The sequence below is a fragment of the Sarcophilus harrisii genome, chromosome 3 (assembly GCF_902635505.1).
Source record: "Sarcophilus harrisii chromosome 3, mSarHar1.11, whole genome shotgun sequence".
NCBI classification, from domain to species: Eukaryota; Metazoa; Chordata; class Mammalia; order Dasyuromorphia; family Dasyuridae; genus Sarcophilus; species Sarcophilus harrisii.
Window position 1 is genome coordinate 557,262,390 of NC_045428.1, and position 19,024 is coordinate 557,281,413.

Consider the following 19,024-nt stretch of genomic DNA (forward strand, 5'->3'; position numbering starts at 1 on the left):
TTGCTTTTCCAAATTTATCTCACTCCCCTCCTTCCCTCAACTCATGCTTGTATCAAACTGAATTGACTACTTCCATCCATTACATGTCCTGTAGTTTCTCACCTTCACATCTTTTCTACATCAACAGTACTCTCTCCGCTCCAGTCTCCACTGTTAAACCCTACCCAGACTTAAATATTTAGTTTTTCCCAAGAGCCATCTCGAGCTTTCTTACCAGAAGTATCATTTCCTTTTCTTGTTCTTAAACTTGTATCTTTCTTATGTACCTATATATTGTCCTATTTTGTATTGAAGCTATGAGTATTATGTTGTATTTTTCTAGTAAGTTCAAAATTCATTGATTCATTCAATAAACATCTATTCATTGCCTACTGGGTCCAAGGTATTGTCCTAGACTCTGAAGACATATATAGCATCCATTTTGTAAGCTCCTTAAGGGCTTTTTAAAGTATGATTATATCCCTTAATGTCCAGAACAGTTCATATCAATAAACATTTATGAAGTACTTATTATATTCAAGTGCTGTGCTCCACATAGGGTAGGCACCAGATACAGTTTTGTGGACTTGAATGAAATGATTAACAGAGGAGCTGTCCACCAGAGAATCCCTGGGATCCTTCCTAGTCTGGAAGGAACAATATTAGCCTATTGGGTTGAGTGACTTGATTTTTTAAAATCTATTTTTAATTTATGAAATAAAAGAAGAATTTCCATAACACAGTAGAATTCAACAAAGATGATTGCACATGAAATTGTAAACCTATTGGATACAGATTGCTATAATTTTTAAATATATAACAATCATGTAACTTTCTTTTTTTTTCTTTTAAGACATCATTAAAAAAGGGTTCACTGCAGGATTCCTAACTCCCCACTTTGACAACTGGCTGCCATTGTCATGGGAAGGGGGAAGGGGAGGGGTAAAGCATGATTACGCCTTTAAGCCACCCTGCTTCAGCCCACTTCTCCCTGTAGCTAAATCAATCAATGGCGTGAGGAACAGTCCCCAGGAGTGGATAGTCAGTGCCAGTGCTGGCTGATGGTTCCTACCTCCCAAAGTTTACCATCCCCCGGGGGATTCCAGTGGGGGTGTTGAAGGCTGGCAGGAGCTTCTCTCCAAGTCTGATGACCTTCTCTCGGAAGACCTGCAAAAGAAGGTTTAAGATGGCTTGTTGAACCATAGCCTTAGCAGGATTAGCTCACTGGTCCGGAATGTGTCTATGGCTGAATGAATTTACTCCTAAGCCTGTGAGTCTTAAAGATAAAGAGAACCTAAAAGGAATGATAAAGTATGGCTGGTATCCACAGAAAGTCCATATCACCCCATGGCATGGAAATAACAATAATAAAAACAGCAGGCATTTATATAGCATTTTTAGGCTTTCAAAATGCCTGCTCTTCTGAGCTTTGCAACAACCTGGGAGGCAGACAATTGCCTTGACATAGTGTCTGGCATATACTAGGTGCTATATACGTGCTTATTCTCTCTATATATAAGAAAGAAAACGGGCACTCAGAAAATTGTGACTTTTCAATGAACAGGAGCAGGATTAGAAACCACAGGTTCCCACCTCCAAGTCTGGCATATCTTCCATATCTTTCCAGGACATTATACTACACTACCTTGCAAAAGACTCCAAACCTGAACTGATGAATATCGGGGATGGGGGATGATGTACTAGGAACTTTCCAAATGGGTAGACGTCACATCCAATTGTCACACAGCCACTTGTACCCTTCTGATAATGACAACTACTTTACAAAGGTTTCCCTATAAAGCAGGTGATATAAGTATTGTTATTCAATCAATAAACATTTGTTAAACACCTACTCTGGTTGTGTCGGGCACTGTGTATAAGTGCCGGGGATACAAAAAGAGAGAAAAGGCATTATTTGATCCTATGAAGTATACACTATTATCATCCCTTATTTTACAGATAAGATTACCAAGACCCAGAAAAATGAAGTGCCTTGCTTGGAGCCACACAGCCCTGCAGCTAGTTTCAGACCCTGGTCTTAATTAGCTCCAGTTTCAATATCCTGGAAGATTAGTGTGGTAACAGGAAAGCATTTAATTCATTTGGTGGGTGGCTGAACACACATCATCTCTTTCTCCTCTTTGGGGGCATTCTATTTCACTTGGGAGTCATTGTGTACATGGGCTTCCAGTGATATTCATGTGTGGTCTACATGACTAAATTCATGTCAGCAAAGCATAAACTCTTGTACCCACAGCCAAGACAGAAATTCTGAGAGGAGAGACCTGGGAATTGATTGGAACTCTGACACCCAAGGCTCAGCCTAGTTAAGGCCCAAGAAGCTCCTCATACATTTTTGTTTTCAACAATAGCAACTCCCAGAATCATTGCCTGCACCCCCACTGGATGCAGCAGTCCACATGAAGGAAGGAATATGTTAAAGTTCTCAAAATATAAGAAGTATGTCTTCTCCCCTTACCAGATTATGTGCTCCACTGAACCATGGGCCCTGTTGTATTTCATCTGTGTAAATTCCATAAGGGACAGTGCACAGAGTAGGTGTTTAATAAACCAGCAATGGATTGAACTGATCCTGAGCCAAATGAAGCCCAGGGGCTATGACACATGTCTGTGGAGGAGAAACAGTCTTTCTCCGTTGCCTGTCTAATGGCAGCTATTTCTATTTGTAACGGGGTGGGGGAATAGATCAGCTTTTTCTGGCATCCACTCACACTAAGATCTGCCTAGAGAGTGTAGAAAGTGCTAAACTTAAGAACCACAGGATGTAAATTTTAATTTTAGCCTTGGCAGCTAAGTGACACAGTGGATAGAGAGCCGAGTCAGGATTCAAGAAGACCTGAATTCAAATCTGGCCTCAAACACTTACTAGCTGTGGAACACTGGACAAATCGCTGCTTCCATTTCCCCAGCTATAAATAATAAAAAATAATAGCATCCACCTCTCAGGATAGTTGTGAGGATCAAATGAGATAATAATCATAAAACAGCACGGTGCCTGGCACATAGAAGGTGCGTAATAAATGCTTGTTCCTCCCTCACCAGCCCCTGGTACTACCTGTCTTATTTTGGGAAGGCTGTTTAACAGCTGTAGGCCTCTATTTCTTCCTCTGAAAATGAGAAAGTTGGATTAGATCTTCTTTTAGGTCTATTTCTGCTCAATAGCTTTGACCTAGTGATCATCTATCAACCCATCTAGGAAGCCTTTTATAAGGTCCTGTATTTTTAAGATGGAAAAAAAAAACTGAAGGAAGTTTTAAGTTACTTCTCCAATGTCTTGTGGGTAGAAAGTGCCAGAGTTGCATTTTGGACGCAGGTCTCGTGACTCAATTCATGACAGTTAATCTTCGGCATTAGCTCCTTGCCCTTTTCAGAGTGCAAAAAGATTTTCCTTATCTCTATAATTCTGGGAGATATGAGGGCAAGCATCCTATCGGCGGGAGGTTGCCCTGCTGCAAAACTGTTTGCAGCTTCCGGGAGCTGCTTTCTGTGTCTCTAGTGTTACTTGCTCCTGGCTACTGCTGCTGGCCACCGGTAGAAGGTAGGTCTACCCTGTTCAGCACCACGGCCAGAGGAAGCACCCAAGCCAAGAGCAGGCAGCTGATTTAACAAGACTGCAAGAAACAGTGCTGAGTCATTAGCAACTGAACTGAACTTAACCACCAGGATGGATCTACAGTGGTAGCATATGGTGAGAAGCTGAAGGAGAATAGCAGCAGGTGGGCTGTCTGCAACAGATTGAGTTCTACTGTGGAACCCTGTGGCTGATCCAGCTGCTTATAGGGAGACTCAGTTGGAGGCAAGATTTTTGGTATGGGCAGGTGGAGTAGCATTGCTGGGGTTCTCAGTGTGTCTCTCATAAGTACTTAATAGATGGGGTGCCGTATATGCATGTCTGTATCTTTTTGTTTACTTATCCATTTCTCTTTAGCTCTGTTTCTTTCCCCTTCTGTCTATATTTCTATTTTTTCTGTCTGTCTCTACCTCTCTTTTTCTCTCTTATCTATCCCTACCTCTCTATCTACTTATTTTCCTCTCTATTTCTTTTTATCTACTATCCATTTACCTACTTCTGTCTATCTACCTACCTACTTATTTCTTTCTATCTCAATCTATCCATTGATCTTTCTCTATTTCTCTCCATCTATTTATCTTTTTCTATTTCTATCAACCCTCCTTTCTTCTTCTTCTTCTTCTTTTTCTTCTACTCTTCCTCTTTCTCCTCCTCTTCCTCCTTCTCTTCTTCTGTTTCTCCATTTATCTACTTTTCTCTTTATTGCTTCCTTTCTATTTCTATTTTCCTATCTTTTTCTACCTACTCTCTACTTAGCTATCCATCCATTTACCTGTCTGCTTATTTACCCATCTCTCTCTTTCTCTATTTACCTATCTCTATCTATCGATCTCCCCTGAGATTTGGTTGTGTAGAAAAGTTAAGGAGAATGAGTTTAGTATCTGTTTCCCCTCCAAGTCAATATATTATGGCTGCATTTGGTACATTCCTGTTAGGTGGGATTAAGCCAAAGGGACCAGAAGAGTTTACAATATGTAGTCCCATTCATGGGGCTGTTGTATGGGCTAAATTAAACAGCTCACGAGGTTCCATCTAAAGCTAAGATTGAAGAATTGTAAATATAATAGTGAAGCCTTCCTGTTACATCCTTGGTTGCAATTCTAATATGGCAGATGTCTACAGATTTGCCCCATTAACAATGGAATACATTTGAAAGCCCTGAATATGCACACAGAAGAATGAGATTCTGCTGTTGGACCTCTGCTAATCTATGGGGTGCTAGAAGTATGAGAGGTATTAAGGATTTGTCAAGGTTTGGCTGAACCAGGTGAATGGCCTGGCCTAGAAACTGGTTCTCTAATTCATCTTTCTTAACTCACTCCTGGATGCTAAGATTCTGAGACTTCATCTTTATCCACAGATAGAACAAACTAGTACAAAGACATCATCTGGGACATTTCTTTGACTGAGGAGATGAAGGGGATGGTATCTCTTGAGTAGGTAAGTTAGGTTAGGACTGGACTGAAGAGAAAAACCACATCCAGATGATGCACAACTTGTAACCTTGGAACATTTTCCAGAGAGAAAGTTTTCTGAAACTTTCTTAAGAAAACATCTAAGAAGACTTACATAAACTGATGCAGAGTGAAGTAAGCAGAACCAGGAGAACATTATACATAGTAACAGCAACATTGTACAATGTTTGGCTGTGAATGACAGCTATTCTTAACGGTGATCCAAGACAATCCCAAAGGGCTCATGATGAAAAATGCTATCTATCTCCAGAGAAAGAAGGGCTGTTGGCTGATGTTGGCTGAATACAAACTGAAACATGTTAGTTTTTCATTTTCTTTCTTTTTTTGTTCACGTCTTCTTGCACAAAATGACTAATATGGAAATGTTTTGCACATATGACCTATATCAGATTGCTTACTGACTCATGGAAGAGAAGAAATTTTAAAAAACCCAAATGTTTAAAATTGGTTTCACATGTAATAGGGAAAAATACTATTAAAAGATTTTTTTAAAAAGAAACTTTCTTAAGATACAGCAATTGTGAACATATGACAGCTATGAACACTATTACATATAGTGCTATATATGTATATATATATATATAAATATAATGTACTAAACATATACATGCAAATTAGAGAAAGTAGAAATGAGTTCTGATAATTAAAGGTTACAGGAAAAGTTTCTGTAAGAGTCTCCCAGAATTATTTTATTATATTTTGTTTACTAGTTTCAAATTTACTTCTCGGGAAACACTGCATTAATCATTGGAGTTTCTGTCTTATTTCTACACCCACCCCTCCCTTTCATTCACCACTCTACTGTGTTTCTGCAAGGGTGAGGATTTATTCAAATTTGAGTCCAAAAGTCCCCAGAGAAGTTGAGTGAAAGGATGAATTATTTTCTCCATCACAAAGGCTAGCATAGGATACGAAGAGTCCTCAGTTAAAAGATCCTAGCTCTACCATGTATTTGCTGCATGATCTTGAATTCTGACTTTTCTGCTCTGAGCCTTCACAGAATCACAAAATTTGAGAGATGAAAGACCATCTTCTATGACTATCTAGGCTGACTCATAATGAAGAAGGATCCGTGGCCCAACATATAATAAGTGACTACTGCGTTACCCCCTCTATTTAAACAGCCAAGTGTTATATAAACAGCAGCTATTATTATGGGCAAGTCATTTCACTTCTTTGAAATCTCAGTTTGCAGATCTGTCAAATGGGGTTATTCGCATTTCCATTTCTGAAGTCAAGGGATGACCCAACTTGTTAAGTAATTCAGGGCAAAGTAAAATTCCAAATCAAAGCTGTATTAGGTTCATAGTGTGATTTTTTTAGATCACTTTATAGAGTCTCTGAGCAAAAGATGATGTTGCCCTGCAGCAAAAGGGAGATTAGAAGAAATATTAGCTCAAGTTTGTGTAGAGTTTACATTTTGTGAGGTCATTTATCTAAATTATTTGATCTTATGAAGTAGGTACTTCTTTCTCCCCTTTCCTATTTTACAAATGAGAAAGCTGAGGCTAAGAAAGGTTAAGTGTTGGGACAGCTAGATAGAGTACTGGACTAAATTCAAATCTAGACTCAGGCACTTAACAATTCCTACCTGTGTGACCCTGTACAAGTCACTTAACATCATAGAAAATGGAAAAGAAAAACGTTAAATGACTTTTCTGGAGTCACACAACTAATGGTATCTGATTCAGGATTTGAACTAAAATCTTCCTCATTCCAAGTCCTTCACTCTATTTTTGTGATGCTTAACTGCAGCTTTTTTTCATTTGCTTGTGGCAAAGTCCTCATGTCACATGGGGCTTGTTGGGATTACCTAAGAGTCTCCTTTCTTTAAAGAAAGAGAGAAGGGGGATCTGGGTTTTTCCCAGCTATTCTCCCTGCAGCAAGGCAGATGGCAGTTAGCCGATTAGCCTAGTGCCCACCTCTGGTCCCTGCCAAGCCCACCCAGAAGGACTCACCTAAGCGGAAACTCACAGATGAGTACCACGGCCAGCACCCCACAGGCTTAATCCGGGAGCAGAGTCCCTGAACAGGGCATGTTCAAGCTCTCTCAGAGAGGCAGCGTTTCCATGCTCTCCACCAGGGGGAGAGGGTCAGCTGTCTAATACCTTTACTGAAAGGGCTCCCAGGCTGTTGCTTCTGGTCCCAGTGGGCAGCCCCTTCTGAAAATGGGAACACCCAGCATCCACCTTTGTTTGAAACTAGGTGGTTCTGAGTGTGGCCAGAAGGGGAAGAGGATGATGAGCATGATCATGGTGATAGCAGTGATGATGATGATGATGATGATGATGATGATGATAATTTATAGCTCTTATTAAGTGCCAAGCACTGTGCTAAGCATTTTACAATTATTATCTCATTTGATCCTCACAACAACCCTAAGAGGTAGGTGCTATTAGTATAATCCCCAGGTTATACTACAGGTTAAGTGACTTGCTCAAGATCACTCTCCTGACTATAGGCTCAGTATACTATCCACTGTATCACCCATAAAGCAAAGATCTTGGCTCTCTTCCAGCTTTGGGTCTAAGATTTTTTGTTCCTATGGAGGGATAATTAAGAAACTTCTCAAGACCCTCTTTTTGTCCTGTGTCTTAGCTGAAAGCAAAGATCTTCCCACCCACTGCCACCATTTCATTTCCATAGTGTGGAAAGAGGCTTCAATTCAGCTATTTTCATATGCAGGCTCTAGTATTCCTAGTTTGGGGCAAGTCAATGTCTTCTCTGTAAAATGGGCCTAATCATAGTTGTACCACAAGCAGTGGGGTTGGGAGGGTCAAATGATGTGAGATTTGTAATAAATATCATATAAAAGTCAAATTAGAAACATTTATGAGATAAGGATGATTTACTGGGCTCTGTTTTAACTGTTAATGTTAAAAGAAAGGATAAAAACCAGTCCATGCTCTCATAGAACTCATAGTCTAAGGAGAAGACAATTTGAAAATACCTTATAAAAAGCTATAATAATAAAAAAGAGAAATAAAATGCCTCTATACAAACAAAATGGAGAAGATAAATGGAAATAATCATCAGTGAGAAGAATGCTAGTTTTTATTATCTTCTCTTTTTTAAGTGGAATTTGGATGGAAACACTTTGGGAACAAGTGGCTCTCCATTCTTCTTCTTTTTTTTGTCTAAGGCAATTGGGGTTAAGTGACTCTCTCAGGGTCACACAGCTGGGAAGTGTTAAGTGTCTGAGAGCAGATTTGAACTCAGGTCCTCCTGACTTCAGGGCTGGTGCTCTATCCACTATGCCATCTAGCTGCCCCTATTATTATTCTTTTATATTAAATATTTCATGGACTGCTTCACAATTAGCTTAAACAGATACCCTTTGTCACTGGATGAGTAAAGGTTTCATCGGAGTGTATCACCTGCAGATTCACTGAAAGCATCAGGCAGGAAAATTGGGGTGAAATATATCTCCTGCCCCTGCCAGATTCTGATCGCCTAGGCTACAGCTTTATTTTTTTTGAGGTAATTGGGGTTAAGTGACTTGCCTAGAGTCACAGCTAATAAGTGTCCAAGACTGAATTTGAATTCAGCTCCTTCTGACTCCAGAGCTGGATTCTATCCAGTGGGCCACCTGACTGGCTCCTGTCAGGGCTTATTCTATATATTGAAGAACATTCATTCCATCTATCTTGGATATATGAATGCTTGTGATGGCAAATTGCTTGGTGTCAGCCAACTTACAGTAAAACCCAAAGGCAGAGCCCGAGTGCACGCCTTGCTTTCCCAAGGCCAGAACACTTATCTATCTATTAAAAATACTGTTCTCCTGGTTTCTGAATCAATACTACATCTGGGCAATCCAGGACAAAAGTCAGGTCTGCGATAACGGTATGTTTCCAGTAGATTTTATTGGCTGTGTTCTCCAGGATATTTTTGAGGATTGCTGCAATAATTATAATCCTCTGCAACCCTTTTGAAGTAGGCAGCACAAAGATTGATATCCCCATTTCTCAGAGAACAAAACTGAGGCATGGAAGTGAAGTGACATGTTTGTCTAAGATCATAGAGCTGGTAGGCTGGGAATACTTGCAGCCCTCCTTTATTATGGGTCTGTTGGGAGCAAAGAGCTTTGCAATCTGTAATTTGTTACCAAGACCTGAAGGACTCCTTATATTCCCGACGAATTTTGGCCCTCGTTCTGTGGCACCTGCGGCCCTTTCCAGAAATCACTCCCAGAAAGCCGGGCCTTTGCCTTGTTCACAATTATTGACACTCAGAAAGGCAGAGCACGGGGAAGGACTGAGTTGATGAAGTAACCCGGTCGATTGGCCTTGAATCCTGGTTCTGAAATTTCCCATTTCCTCCGGGCACATCCAGGCCATTAGCTGGACAGGTGGGCAGACAGACATTTCTCCCACTCCTCATTTGGCGGTCATTGGGAGACAGGGAAACTCTACTTTCAAGTGCCCTGGAGCCTGGTGCTCCCATCAAGAATCATTTGGGGACAAATTGGTACAAGCAGACATCTCTCCTCGGAAGATTACATTTGATCAAGAGAAGCCTGTTTTAGTGACTCAGGAGAAAAAGCCCGGCAGCTTTTACCTCCAAAGCTGACCCCGAAGCCTGGCCTGTCAAAATAGCTCAGAGGAAGCAGGAAAAGATTTTGTGGAGGATGACTGTGTGGGGGAAGACTGATTTCTCTACAGCCTGGCGGCCTTGGTCTCCCTGCCCTTCCCAAGAAGCTGGGAAGCAATATTTGTCTCTGGATGGAGAAGGGGGTATGGTGAAAGGAAGACTGGCTTTCTACAGGGGCTAAAAAATGAGATTAGAAACTGGAATACGTGGGTGGGGAAGGGGCAAATGGGAACTACAGAATCCTAGGATCACTGAGAGGAATTGCCTCAGAGAATCACAGAATTCTATACTATAATCCCTAGGGTTGGAGGGCGTCTTCCAGAGGCAGAGAATGCTTTGGACTTGGGGCTCCAAATGTTGCCCTTGCCACTGTGTGATTTGGGGCAATTGTTTCCCATATCTGAGTCTCAGTGTCCCCATCTATGAAATGGCAGGGCTGGATTTGTAGGGACTGAGCAGCTCTCTGACCTATGGTCCCCAGTGAGAGCCCCCAACCCCCACTGCACTAGCCAAGCTTAAAGGACTTGAAGCACCCAGGCTAAATCTGCTTCTCCCCATCCTCCCTTTGCAACTCCTGATTCTGCTCTCTGAGAACAAGCAGCCCCTCACCCTCTGCAAGCCAGCGCTCTCTCCTTTCTTTCTCTAAGCTTTCTCTTCTCCCAGATAAGGCAGCTCCAAAGCCAATCCTTAATTCCCCAGGCTTCAGATGGCACGGACTTCAGGATCGTTTTGGCCCTGGATGCCCTCCTCTGACTGAAATGCCCATCTCTGGATGGCGTCCACTTTATCAATGTCTTGCCAAAAAATGTGGCCCCCCAGAAGTAAATGATGCACTCTCTGTGTTCTCTGACCAGAGCAGAGCGAAGAGAATAAACATTTATGGAGCACCTACTGTGTGCTCTTAAATATTATATATCATTTGATACTTGGGAGGTAGGGACTATTGTTATCCTCATTTTGTCGATGAGGGAACTGGGGCAGAAAGAGTAAGTAGCTGGCAAAGGGTCACACAGTTAAGGGTCTGAGGCTGCTTTTGAATTCAGGTCTTTCTGACTCCGGGCCCAGCCCTCCAGCCTCGGTGGTCCCAGATGTCTCTGGAGGGCAGACAGACCACGGCCTCTATGTCCCTTGAAGTTAGGTGTCTGGATTATAGCTCCTTCCTTAGGTATCCCCATCCCACCAAGTGACTCACCTTGAGCTCCTCACACCCTTAAATCTTTTTGTTTAAACAAACAAAACTACCCAACTCTATCTCCCCTCATCATATTTGTGAAGCTGGTCTTGTCCAACTGAATTCTAAGATTTCTCTCTATTAGATTCATTTTGGAAAAGCATAGAGCTTATCATCAGAGAGCAGGGCTTTGGAGAGAAGAACTGGGTGTGAATCCTGCCTCTTACACAGGTTCTTTGTATGACCCTGGGGCAGTCTTCTAAGGGACCCCTTCCAGGAAGATTCTGATTTGTGGTGATGGACAGAATGTCTTCATAATTCCTTATGACTAATGGACTCATAAAGCCCAGCTTAAAAATGTCATGTCTATGTCTTCAGTTCTCTGGGTCTCAGTTTACTTACCTTTGATATTCTAAGTCCTTAAGATCCTCTGCAACTCTGATATTTTTGATTCTAACTTCATCCTAAGGTCTTTTCTAGTTTTGATATTTTATGTTCTAACTCTTCTCTGACTCCTGAGTTTTAAGGGCCCTCCCAGCTCTGACCTCCTGGGTTCTAAGGGCCCTCCCAGTTGAGGAAATGTGTACTCCCAAGTTCCTGGCAGGCCTTACCTCTTCTCCTGTCAGGTAGTAGGCCGAGAGGAGTCCACCAATATATCGAATGTTGACCTCAAATACAGAAGCGTCTCCTTTCTAAAGCACAGGAAAAAAATGGGGAAAATCCTTGGTGATTTGGGCAGCAAGGCCATAGTCAGTCCTCATGACAAGAGAGAGGGTTCAGCAAGCCCACACCTACCTCCTCCCCATCCTAAGCCCTTCCCTGGGCCAGATATGTCTGTGATATCCCAACTTGATGAGACTTCTTATAGTATGAGAGGACTTAAAGAAGAAGGAAAGGTCCTCCAAGCCTTCTCTGGACTGATGGTAGGATGGAGGACCAGACAAGGAGGCCATTTCCCTCAGGTCACACAGTGAGGAAGCTACAAAGCTGTGATTTGAATTCAGGCCCTCCCAGCAGCCTCAGCTGCCTCAGAAGACATCCACCCCAGACCCAGTTGTGGGAGTGGGCTTGGGGTCCTGCCCTGGCCTGGAGGCTCACAGCAAATCCCAGGCTGGTGACTAGCCAAGTAAAATGACTTTTGGCTCCTTCCCTAGGATGCCTTCTGGGCACACCGAAGCAGTGTGCCCTCCTGCTTGGACCCTCTGGGTGCTGGACAGAGAAGGGGCTGCTTTTCTCTCTTGCTACTTTGGACAGCTGCCCTGTCTGAGTTTTAGAGACCCATGAGATCATACTTGTAGAGCAGGAAGACCAAGAGCCCACTCCCCCTTCTTTTACAGATGAGGAAACTGAGTCCCAGGGAGGTAAAGTAACTTTGGCCAAGTGAATGTCAGAGACAGGATTTGAACTCAGTACTCCAGAATCATCCCTCTCTCCATTGCATCAACCTCACCCCTTAAGTTTATTTGTATTATTATTTTAAATTAAAAAAATTATCTTGATTTTTTTAGATAACCCCTTAAGTTTTGAAACTTTCTTCATTGTTAATAATAGGTGAGGGAGAGCAGCTTCAGAGAGAAAATGGGGGGCAGACATGAGAAATGAAAGGACTGAAGGGAAAATGAAAAGTGAAAGATCATTACCAGAGGCTGGGCCTAAAGACAAAGGGATTCTGATGCAATGGAAGGCACTCCCGGATCAAGCTTAGGAGACCAAGGCCTTAGTCTGACTCTAACCCAAAAATGAGCTGTGGGACCCTGGGCCAGACTTTCCCTTCCCTGAACCTCAGTTTCCTTCTCTGTAAATGGGAACATGTACCGTCTGCTTCCTGGAAGGATGATGAGGAATGGGCTTTACAAACATTATACCAATGTGGAGGCAGCAAAGGCCAAAGGGTGGAGGCTCCTGGGCAGACCAACTTCCCTACACACAGCGGAATGGGGACCTGTCGGTCGGCACTGGAAGGGGGAGCTTTCTCCCTGGGAGTCCTCAGGTCCATGAAATCACAGGCCCAGTTTAAAAAAGGAAATTTGACTTTCTATTATGATTGCAGAAAGAGCTCCAGCTTCAATAAGGCCTCTGACATCAGATCACTGTGTGGGGATAGTAATATTCCCATTACATTACAGTATGTGTGGGGGGAGAGGGGGAACTTTGTCAACTGTAAAGAATTACACAATAAATTAGTTTTATTGGTTATATTTTGAGAAACAAAGGTTAAAGGAAGAGGAAGGACAAAGGAAAAAGAAAAAGAAAAGAGGAGAAGGGGAAAGGGAAAATGGAGGGAGGACAACAAGTGAAAAGAGGGAGGAGGCAAACAGAAGCCAGCTGGTTAAGAGACCCAGGCTCTCCTGGATGATCTTAGCCTCCTGGCCTTGAAATCTCCCTAATCTTGGTTTAATGAGGATGATTTCCCTGAGGTTTGAGCCCCAGACCTCAGCAAGCTCCTCCCTCCATATCTGGTGACATCTGAAGTCATTCCCCTTTGGCCTGCCCTAAGCTCCTGTGATCAATTCTTTAAAAAATTAAAAATAAAAAAGGCAAGATGCTATTCTGAGAAAAACAGGATGACTCTGAATGAGAAAACAGGGTGTGAGGCCCCACTGGGCCAATAATCAACAGTGGGGCTCCAACGGATGTCTTGAATGGCCGGATTCTGGGATTTTCTCAAGTTACATGTACATCCTCCTTGTTCAAGGTAAGTAAGAATGTTGTATGCCGGGAAGTCACATATAATATTTCTCTCATTCATTTCACTCCCTCGGGGCCACCAGAGGTTGTAATGTGGGCGTAGGGACATGTAGAGATCAAGCTGGGAAAATAGGAGTTGTATTCTTTGCTAAAAACAAGTTTAAAACAAAGAGAGCTGATTCTCTGACACCAAAGGAAAGAGAACCATCTGGATCAGAAAATGCGAGTTCAAGTTTTTGCCTCTGTCTTTCATTCTTCATTCACATGGCCCTGCTCAATCATGTCTTTCAGGCTCAGTTGTCTGCTCTGTAGGAGAGAGATGGGCCTCTAGAAGTCCTTCCTGCTCTCATGTTCTACTTCTAAAGTTCTTTCCAGTTTTTCCAAAGTCTCTTCCATCACAAATGTTATAAAGTATTTTTAAACTCTGATATTCTATGTTCTAAGGCCCTCCCACTTCTGACATTCTCAGTTCTAAAGTCCTTTCTACCTCTGACTATGTTCTGAAGTCCCCTCCAGTTCTGACATCTCATGTCCTAAGAACCTCCATAGTTCTAGGGTCCCTCCTACTACTCACATTCTTGGTCCTAAGGTCCTTCTGACATTCTGGGTTCTTAAGCCCATTCCAGATCTGACTAGGACTTTCCCAGCTCTGACATTCATGTTCTGATATCCCTCCCAGTTCTGATAATCTCTGTTATAGTCTTTCTAATTTATGTTCTAGAGCCCTCCCTGCTCTGACATTTTCTGCTTTAAGTTCCCTCCCAGCCATGATATTCTAGATTCCAACATTCTCTGTCCTAGGGCCCTTTCAAGCTTTGACATACAAGGTTCTACAACTCACCACATCCAAGTCGAAGCTCTTCTCCACCCAGTTTTTGGCCTCTTGAAACTCATCCTCCAGCTCCATGATATACAGAGTGTCTAAGGCATCAATGATTGTGGCCCCACCAAGACCTCCTGCAGGACAAAGAAATAGCAACTTGACTACAGTTCATTCCCTTCCTTCCCTTCTCCATCTCTCTTTGGGGAAAAAAAATCCAAACTTTTTTTCTCCCTTAAAAAAGACAAGGGCAAAATTAAGCTTCTTGTAGTGGATGGATCTTTTGAAAGACAGATTCAAAGACCCAGGGCTTCACCTGGAACTCTTCTGAACTTTGCCCTGTTGAGATTGTATAAGAGGGAATTTACTTAGGGTACTTTAGTGGACAAAGGGTAGGTTCATAAGCTCCCATGATATTTCTGGGCCTCTCTGCTTCCTCTATTTAAGAACACGTATTTATTAATACCTGCCATGTGTCAAAGTCTGTTTAGTGCTAAGAAAATGTGAAAGAATATAATTCCTGCCCTCAAGGAGCTTACAATTTAATATTAATTTTATTATTTTAAAATTATTTTTTATTTTTAAATATTTTAACATTTAATGATATTTAATAAAATATGTAATATTTTATTATCATTTATAATTTTATTATATTGTATAACATAAATATTAATTTAATATTAAATATAATACAATATAAGTATAATATAAATACCAAAAGTACAATATAAAAAGTAATAGAAAGTTGCATGGGATAGAGCCAAGGGAAAAAGTACAGACGAAATGTTCTAGGAGGTGGAAGAGAGAACATTAACATTCAATTATTAGGGCAGAAGAGGAGGAAGGAAAGGATCAGAGTTGTTTATATGGAAATGGTGGCAACTGAACTGGACTAAGAAGGATTATAATTAGATACATACCAAGATCCTAGAATGCGCCACGTTGTGCAATGGAACTAGACAAAAAGGGTAGCACAATGTATACAGGAGGGGGTTAATTGTGCACCATAAATAATTGGTACAAAAAAAGGAGGAAAAGTTTTGTGTAGTTGGCATCCCTTCAAAGGAAAAGAGATGAAGACTTTTATGTTGTTTCAAAGGACTGAACTAAGACTCCTCCAAGGGGCTGGTTTTTAATTTTATTTGTATACCCAGCACTTAGCACAGTACCTGGCACATAATGTGTTTAATTAACGCTTGTTTCCTTCCTTGCTCTTCCAACCTTCCAGAGGGTTGAACTAGGATTAATAGAATGGAAACTCCTTGAGGGCATCCTGTTTCCATCTCATCTCTCTCTATGTCCCCAGCACAGCATTTACTATATGCTTGTGGAATTGGAGTAAATCTGGTAGAAGTTAAAAGAAGCAGCTATTCTCTTCACGTAACAGAGGGGCCAGCGATGACATGGGCTGCCATGGGAGTTGGTGAGTCCCTATTACTAAACCGAGGCGAGACAGTCATTGTCAGAATCAGACAGAGCACTGGCTGAGATGACCTTAAGCTTTCTTCCAGTTCTGAGATTCTTTGCTTCATCAGGGAAAGCTTTCAGGAGAAGCTCATTTCCAGCACCATTTCTTACAAGAACCCTTCCTTGATTCCTCCAGCCAGAAGAGCCACACTCCCCACTATCCCAATGACCTTGCATTTATTTTGCCTATGCTAGATGCCCCAGTGGACAGAATTGGAATTAGGAAGTTCAAATCTAGTCTCAGACACTCCCTAGCTGTATGACTCTGGGTAAATCACTTAACTGTCTGCCTCAGTTTCCTCATCTGTGAAATGAGCTAGAAAAGAAAATGGCAAACCAGTTCAGTATCTTTGCTAAGAAAAGCCCAAATGGAGCTGTGAAGAATCAGACATGAACTAAACAACAATAATAAATGATGGCATTGGACAGATAAGTTTTCTTCTATTTTGAAATCTATAATCCTCTGGATTCTCATTTCTAGAACAGATTTACAAAATTCACAACTACCTTGACTTTAGTTTTCCTCACTATCTTTCTGTGAGGGTAAGCTGTGAGAGCTGTGAGGGCCTTCGCTCCCCAGAGTCCTGCAATAAAGATGGACTTTCATGGTGGGGAAGTCTATTCACAGCCTGGAATAGGATGCAGAGTGGAGGAGTGGGCAGCATGAAGAAACTGGCAGCACCCCAGACTCTCCTGAGTCAAGCTTCCCCTTGTGGCTTCATTATTTCTCTTTTGGAGTGAATTCCCAGAATATTAATTATTCCCATTCTTAAAAGGTCAGTATGAAAACACATCCAAAAAATTCAAATAGAAATGACTTTGGGACTTTAACACTATCTGTCCTTATTCATTACCCATACTGTGGCTGACCTTTATAGGTACTAAAAGCCATTCACACCCAGAATAGTTCCTTCCAGATTTCCTTCCCCTCCATCATCTCCTTTACATCCCCCTCTGCCAATCCATCGACCACATCAGAGACCATGTCCTGGAGGAACACCCATCCTGGAAATCCACCGTCCTGATTGGTGACTTCATTTTCTGGCCTCCTTCCCCAGTTCTGGAACCACAAGCTACAATCAAGCCAACTCTGCCATTATTCTTGCATGAGGTGCGCCCATCTATTCATCATCCTGTAGCTTTAAGGACTAAAGTGCCCCTCCCTAGTATCACTCCCATGATCATGAGGTCAGGGAGAACCACGAAGACTTAAATGACTCAAAAACAACAAAACAAGTTGAAGATGTAATTGAATTATTTTTTGTGAAAGAACTAAGACCAATGAGTTCAAGTTAAGAGTCAAAGATACACCAACTAGAATGGTCCCCCAGTGAAACTTAGGAAGTGAGGAAGTGACCTCCCCATCCTGGTGGTATCCATGCAGTAACTGGATGGCCACTTGGGGATTTTCCAGAAAGAATTCTTGCTTCAGGAAGGCATTGGACTGGATGACTTCTAACATTCCAAGATTTGAATCAGTGCATTAAAGTATCGTATTTAATCTCCTTGAAACAAAGATACTATTCTACCCTTTCAAAGCTGGGGAAGATGAGGTCTAGGAATGTTCAATGGCATGAAGAGGTCAAAAATGAGTTAGCCCTGGATCTGTGCATCATTCAAGCCTCCTGCCTCTGCTAAAACAGAGGTGAGTATTTTTACCTCTCTGGGTCTCAGTTTCCTTATCTGAAAAAGGAGAAAAATCGTCTTTCAGCACCCCTGCTACCTGGTTATTCATCCTTTCCTTTTCTGATTTTCAGCAATAAAGAAATCAAAGGTATTTAGAACCAAGATCTGAAATAAATTCAGTTGGTCTATATTTGGTTCAGACTCTTGCTCATCTCCTACCTAGAATGAAACAGCCTCATAATTGGTCTCTGCTTCTAGTCCCTTCCCTCTCTACTCCATTTTTTCTTAATACAACTGGTGAAAATGTGAAGGATCTTTGAGGAAGTCCCTCACTGTGGGAACATCCTTTACCCCTGCAGATTACCATCTATCCATGAATCAGCATATAAGTCATAGAAGTTTCTTAAGACCTAGAGGTTAAATAATTAGTCCCATGTCACACAGGAGCCAGTGTCTCTGGTCTTCCTGATGTGCACTTTGCCCTGATGGCTCAAGAGGAGAGAGAGAAAGCTGGTGACTTGGAGTCCACCCTCACTTAATCCAATGGCCTCACCTTCCCAATGACAAGGTCCTCTTTGAGAATGAAAGACAAAGAACAACCTGCAAAATAATCCTTCATATATATATCCAACCATCTCACCAACCCCTACTTCACTCAAAAACTTGCAGTGGCTCCCTTTCATTTCTAGATAAAAACACAAATTACAAATTAGCCTAGCATTTAAGACCTTCCACAGTCAGACTTGACTGATTAAGTGGGTAAAGGAATAAATGAAAGAATGAATGCTTATTCCAAAGTAGAATGAGTCTCACAGCTTGTTTTGATATCTTGTTTGATGTCCATATGGAATTTTTAAAAATATGATGCCATATTCCCCTTGGATGCCATAAGGGCTCAGGGAACAGAGTCTTGTGTCTCATTAAAGAAAATCAGCAGAAGTTGAGCCTCTAGGGCTGTGCCAGACCCCGAGCTCTTGTCCTGATGGTGACCTAGGAATGGAGTGAAATCAGCAGGCAGTGCCTTCTGTGACATTTTCCCTTCTGGACAACCCGAGCAATGGATCTCTCTGTGACTCAGAGTGGAAGAGAGCCTGCTAGATTAGTTGCAATACTTCCCCTCTCATTCTCATGTTCCTAGTCGTTCTCTTGATTGATCTCACAACATCTTGGTGGGACGTGGTCCAGGTATGCACTTAGAAATCCTTTTACTTGAGTCCAAAGGTTACCCACGGAGGCACACTAGGCACAAGAAACCCAGAAGGTGTCTTACTTAAATTCAAGTGGATTTTGTTTTCTGATTGCCCCAGAAAGCAGGTTCGCCATTTTGTTTTTGAAGTTTAAATAGGGTGTGAAATATTGAAGGATCTGGAGAGAGATCAAGCAGTTAGAAAAGACCTGGGCTTTATAAATGGCCTTGCCACAAATTCATCTGCTTTGGGAGAGTGAGACACAGAGAGGCAGAGATAGAGAAACAAAGTGAGAAAGAGACAAAGACAGAGAGAGAATATGTGTATGTAAAGGACTGAAATAGACGGATTGTAAAATCCTTTTAAGATTTAATATTCCATGTTCTAAAGATCTTCCTAAAACTGACATTCTAGGTTCAAAATCGG

General features: G+C 41.9%; 1 protein-coding gene across 1 annotated transcript in view; it reads right to left on the minus strand.

Moving 5' to 3' along the window:
* The window catches only part of MAN1C1 (mannosidase alpha class 1C member 1), a 198,632-nt gene that overhangs the window by 40,665 nt on the left and 138,943 nt on the right, over window positions 1-19,024 (minus strand). Inside the window, exons 3-5 of the mRNA XM_031961530.1 lie at window positions 14,340-14,455; window positions 11,422-11,502; window positions 1,052-1,146 (exon numbers count right to left, since the gene is read on the minus strand). Coding sequence (XP_031817390.1) covers window positions 1,052-1,146; window positions 11,422-11,502; window positions 14,340-14,455 — 292 coding nt within the window. The remainder of the gene's footprint in view (window positions 1-1,051; window positions 1,147-11,421; window positions 11,503-14,339; window positions 14,456-19,024) is intronic.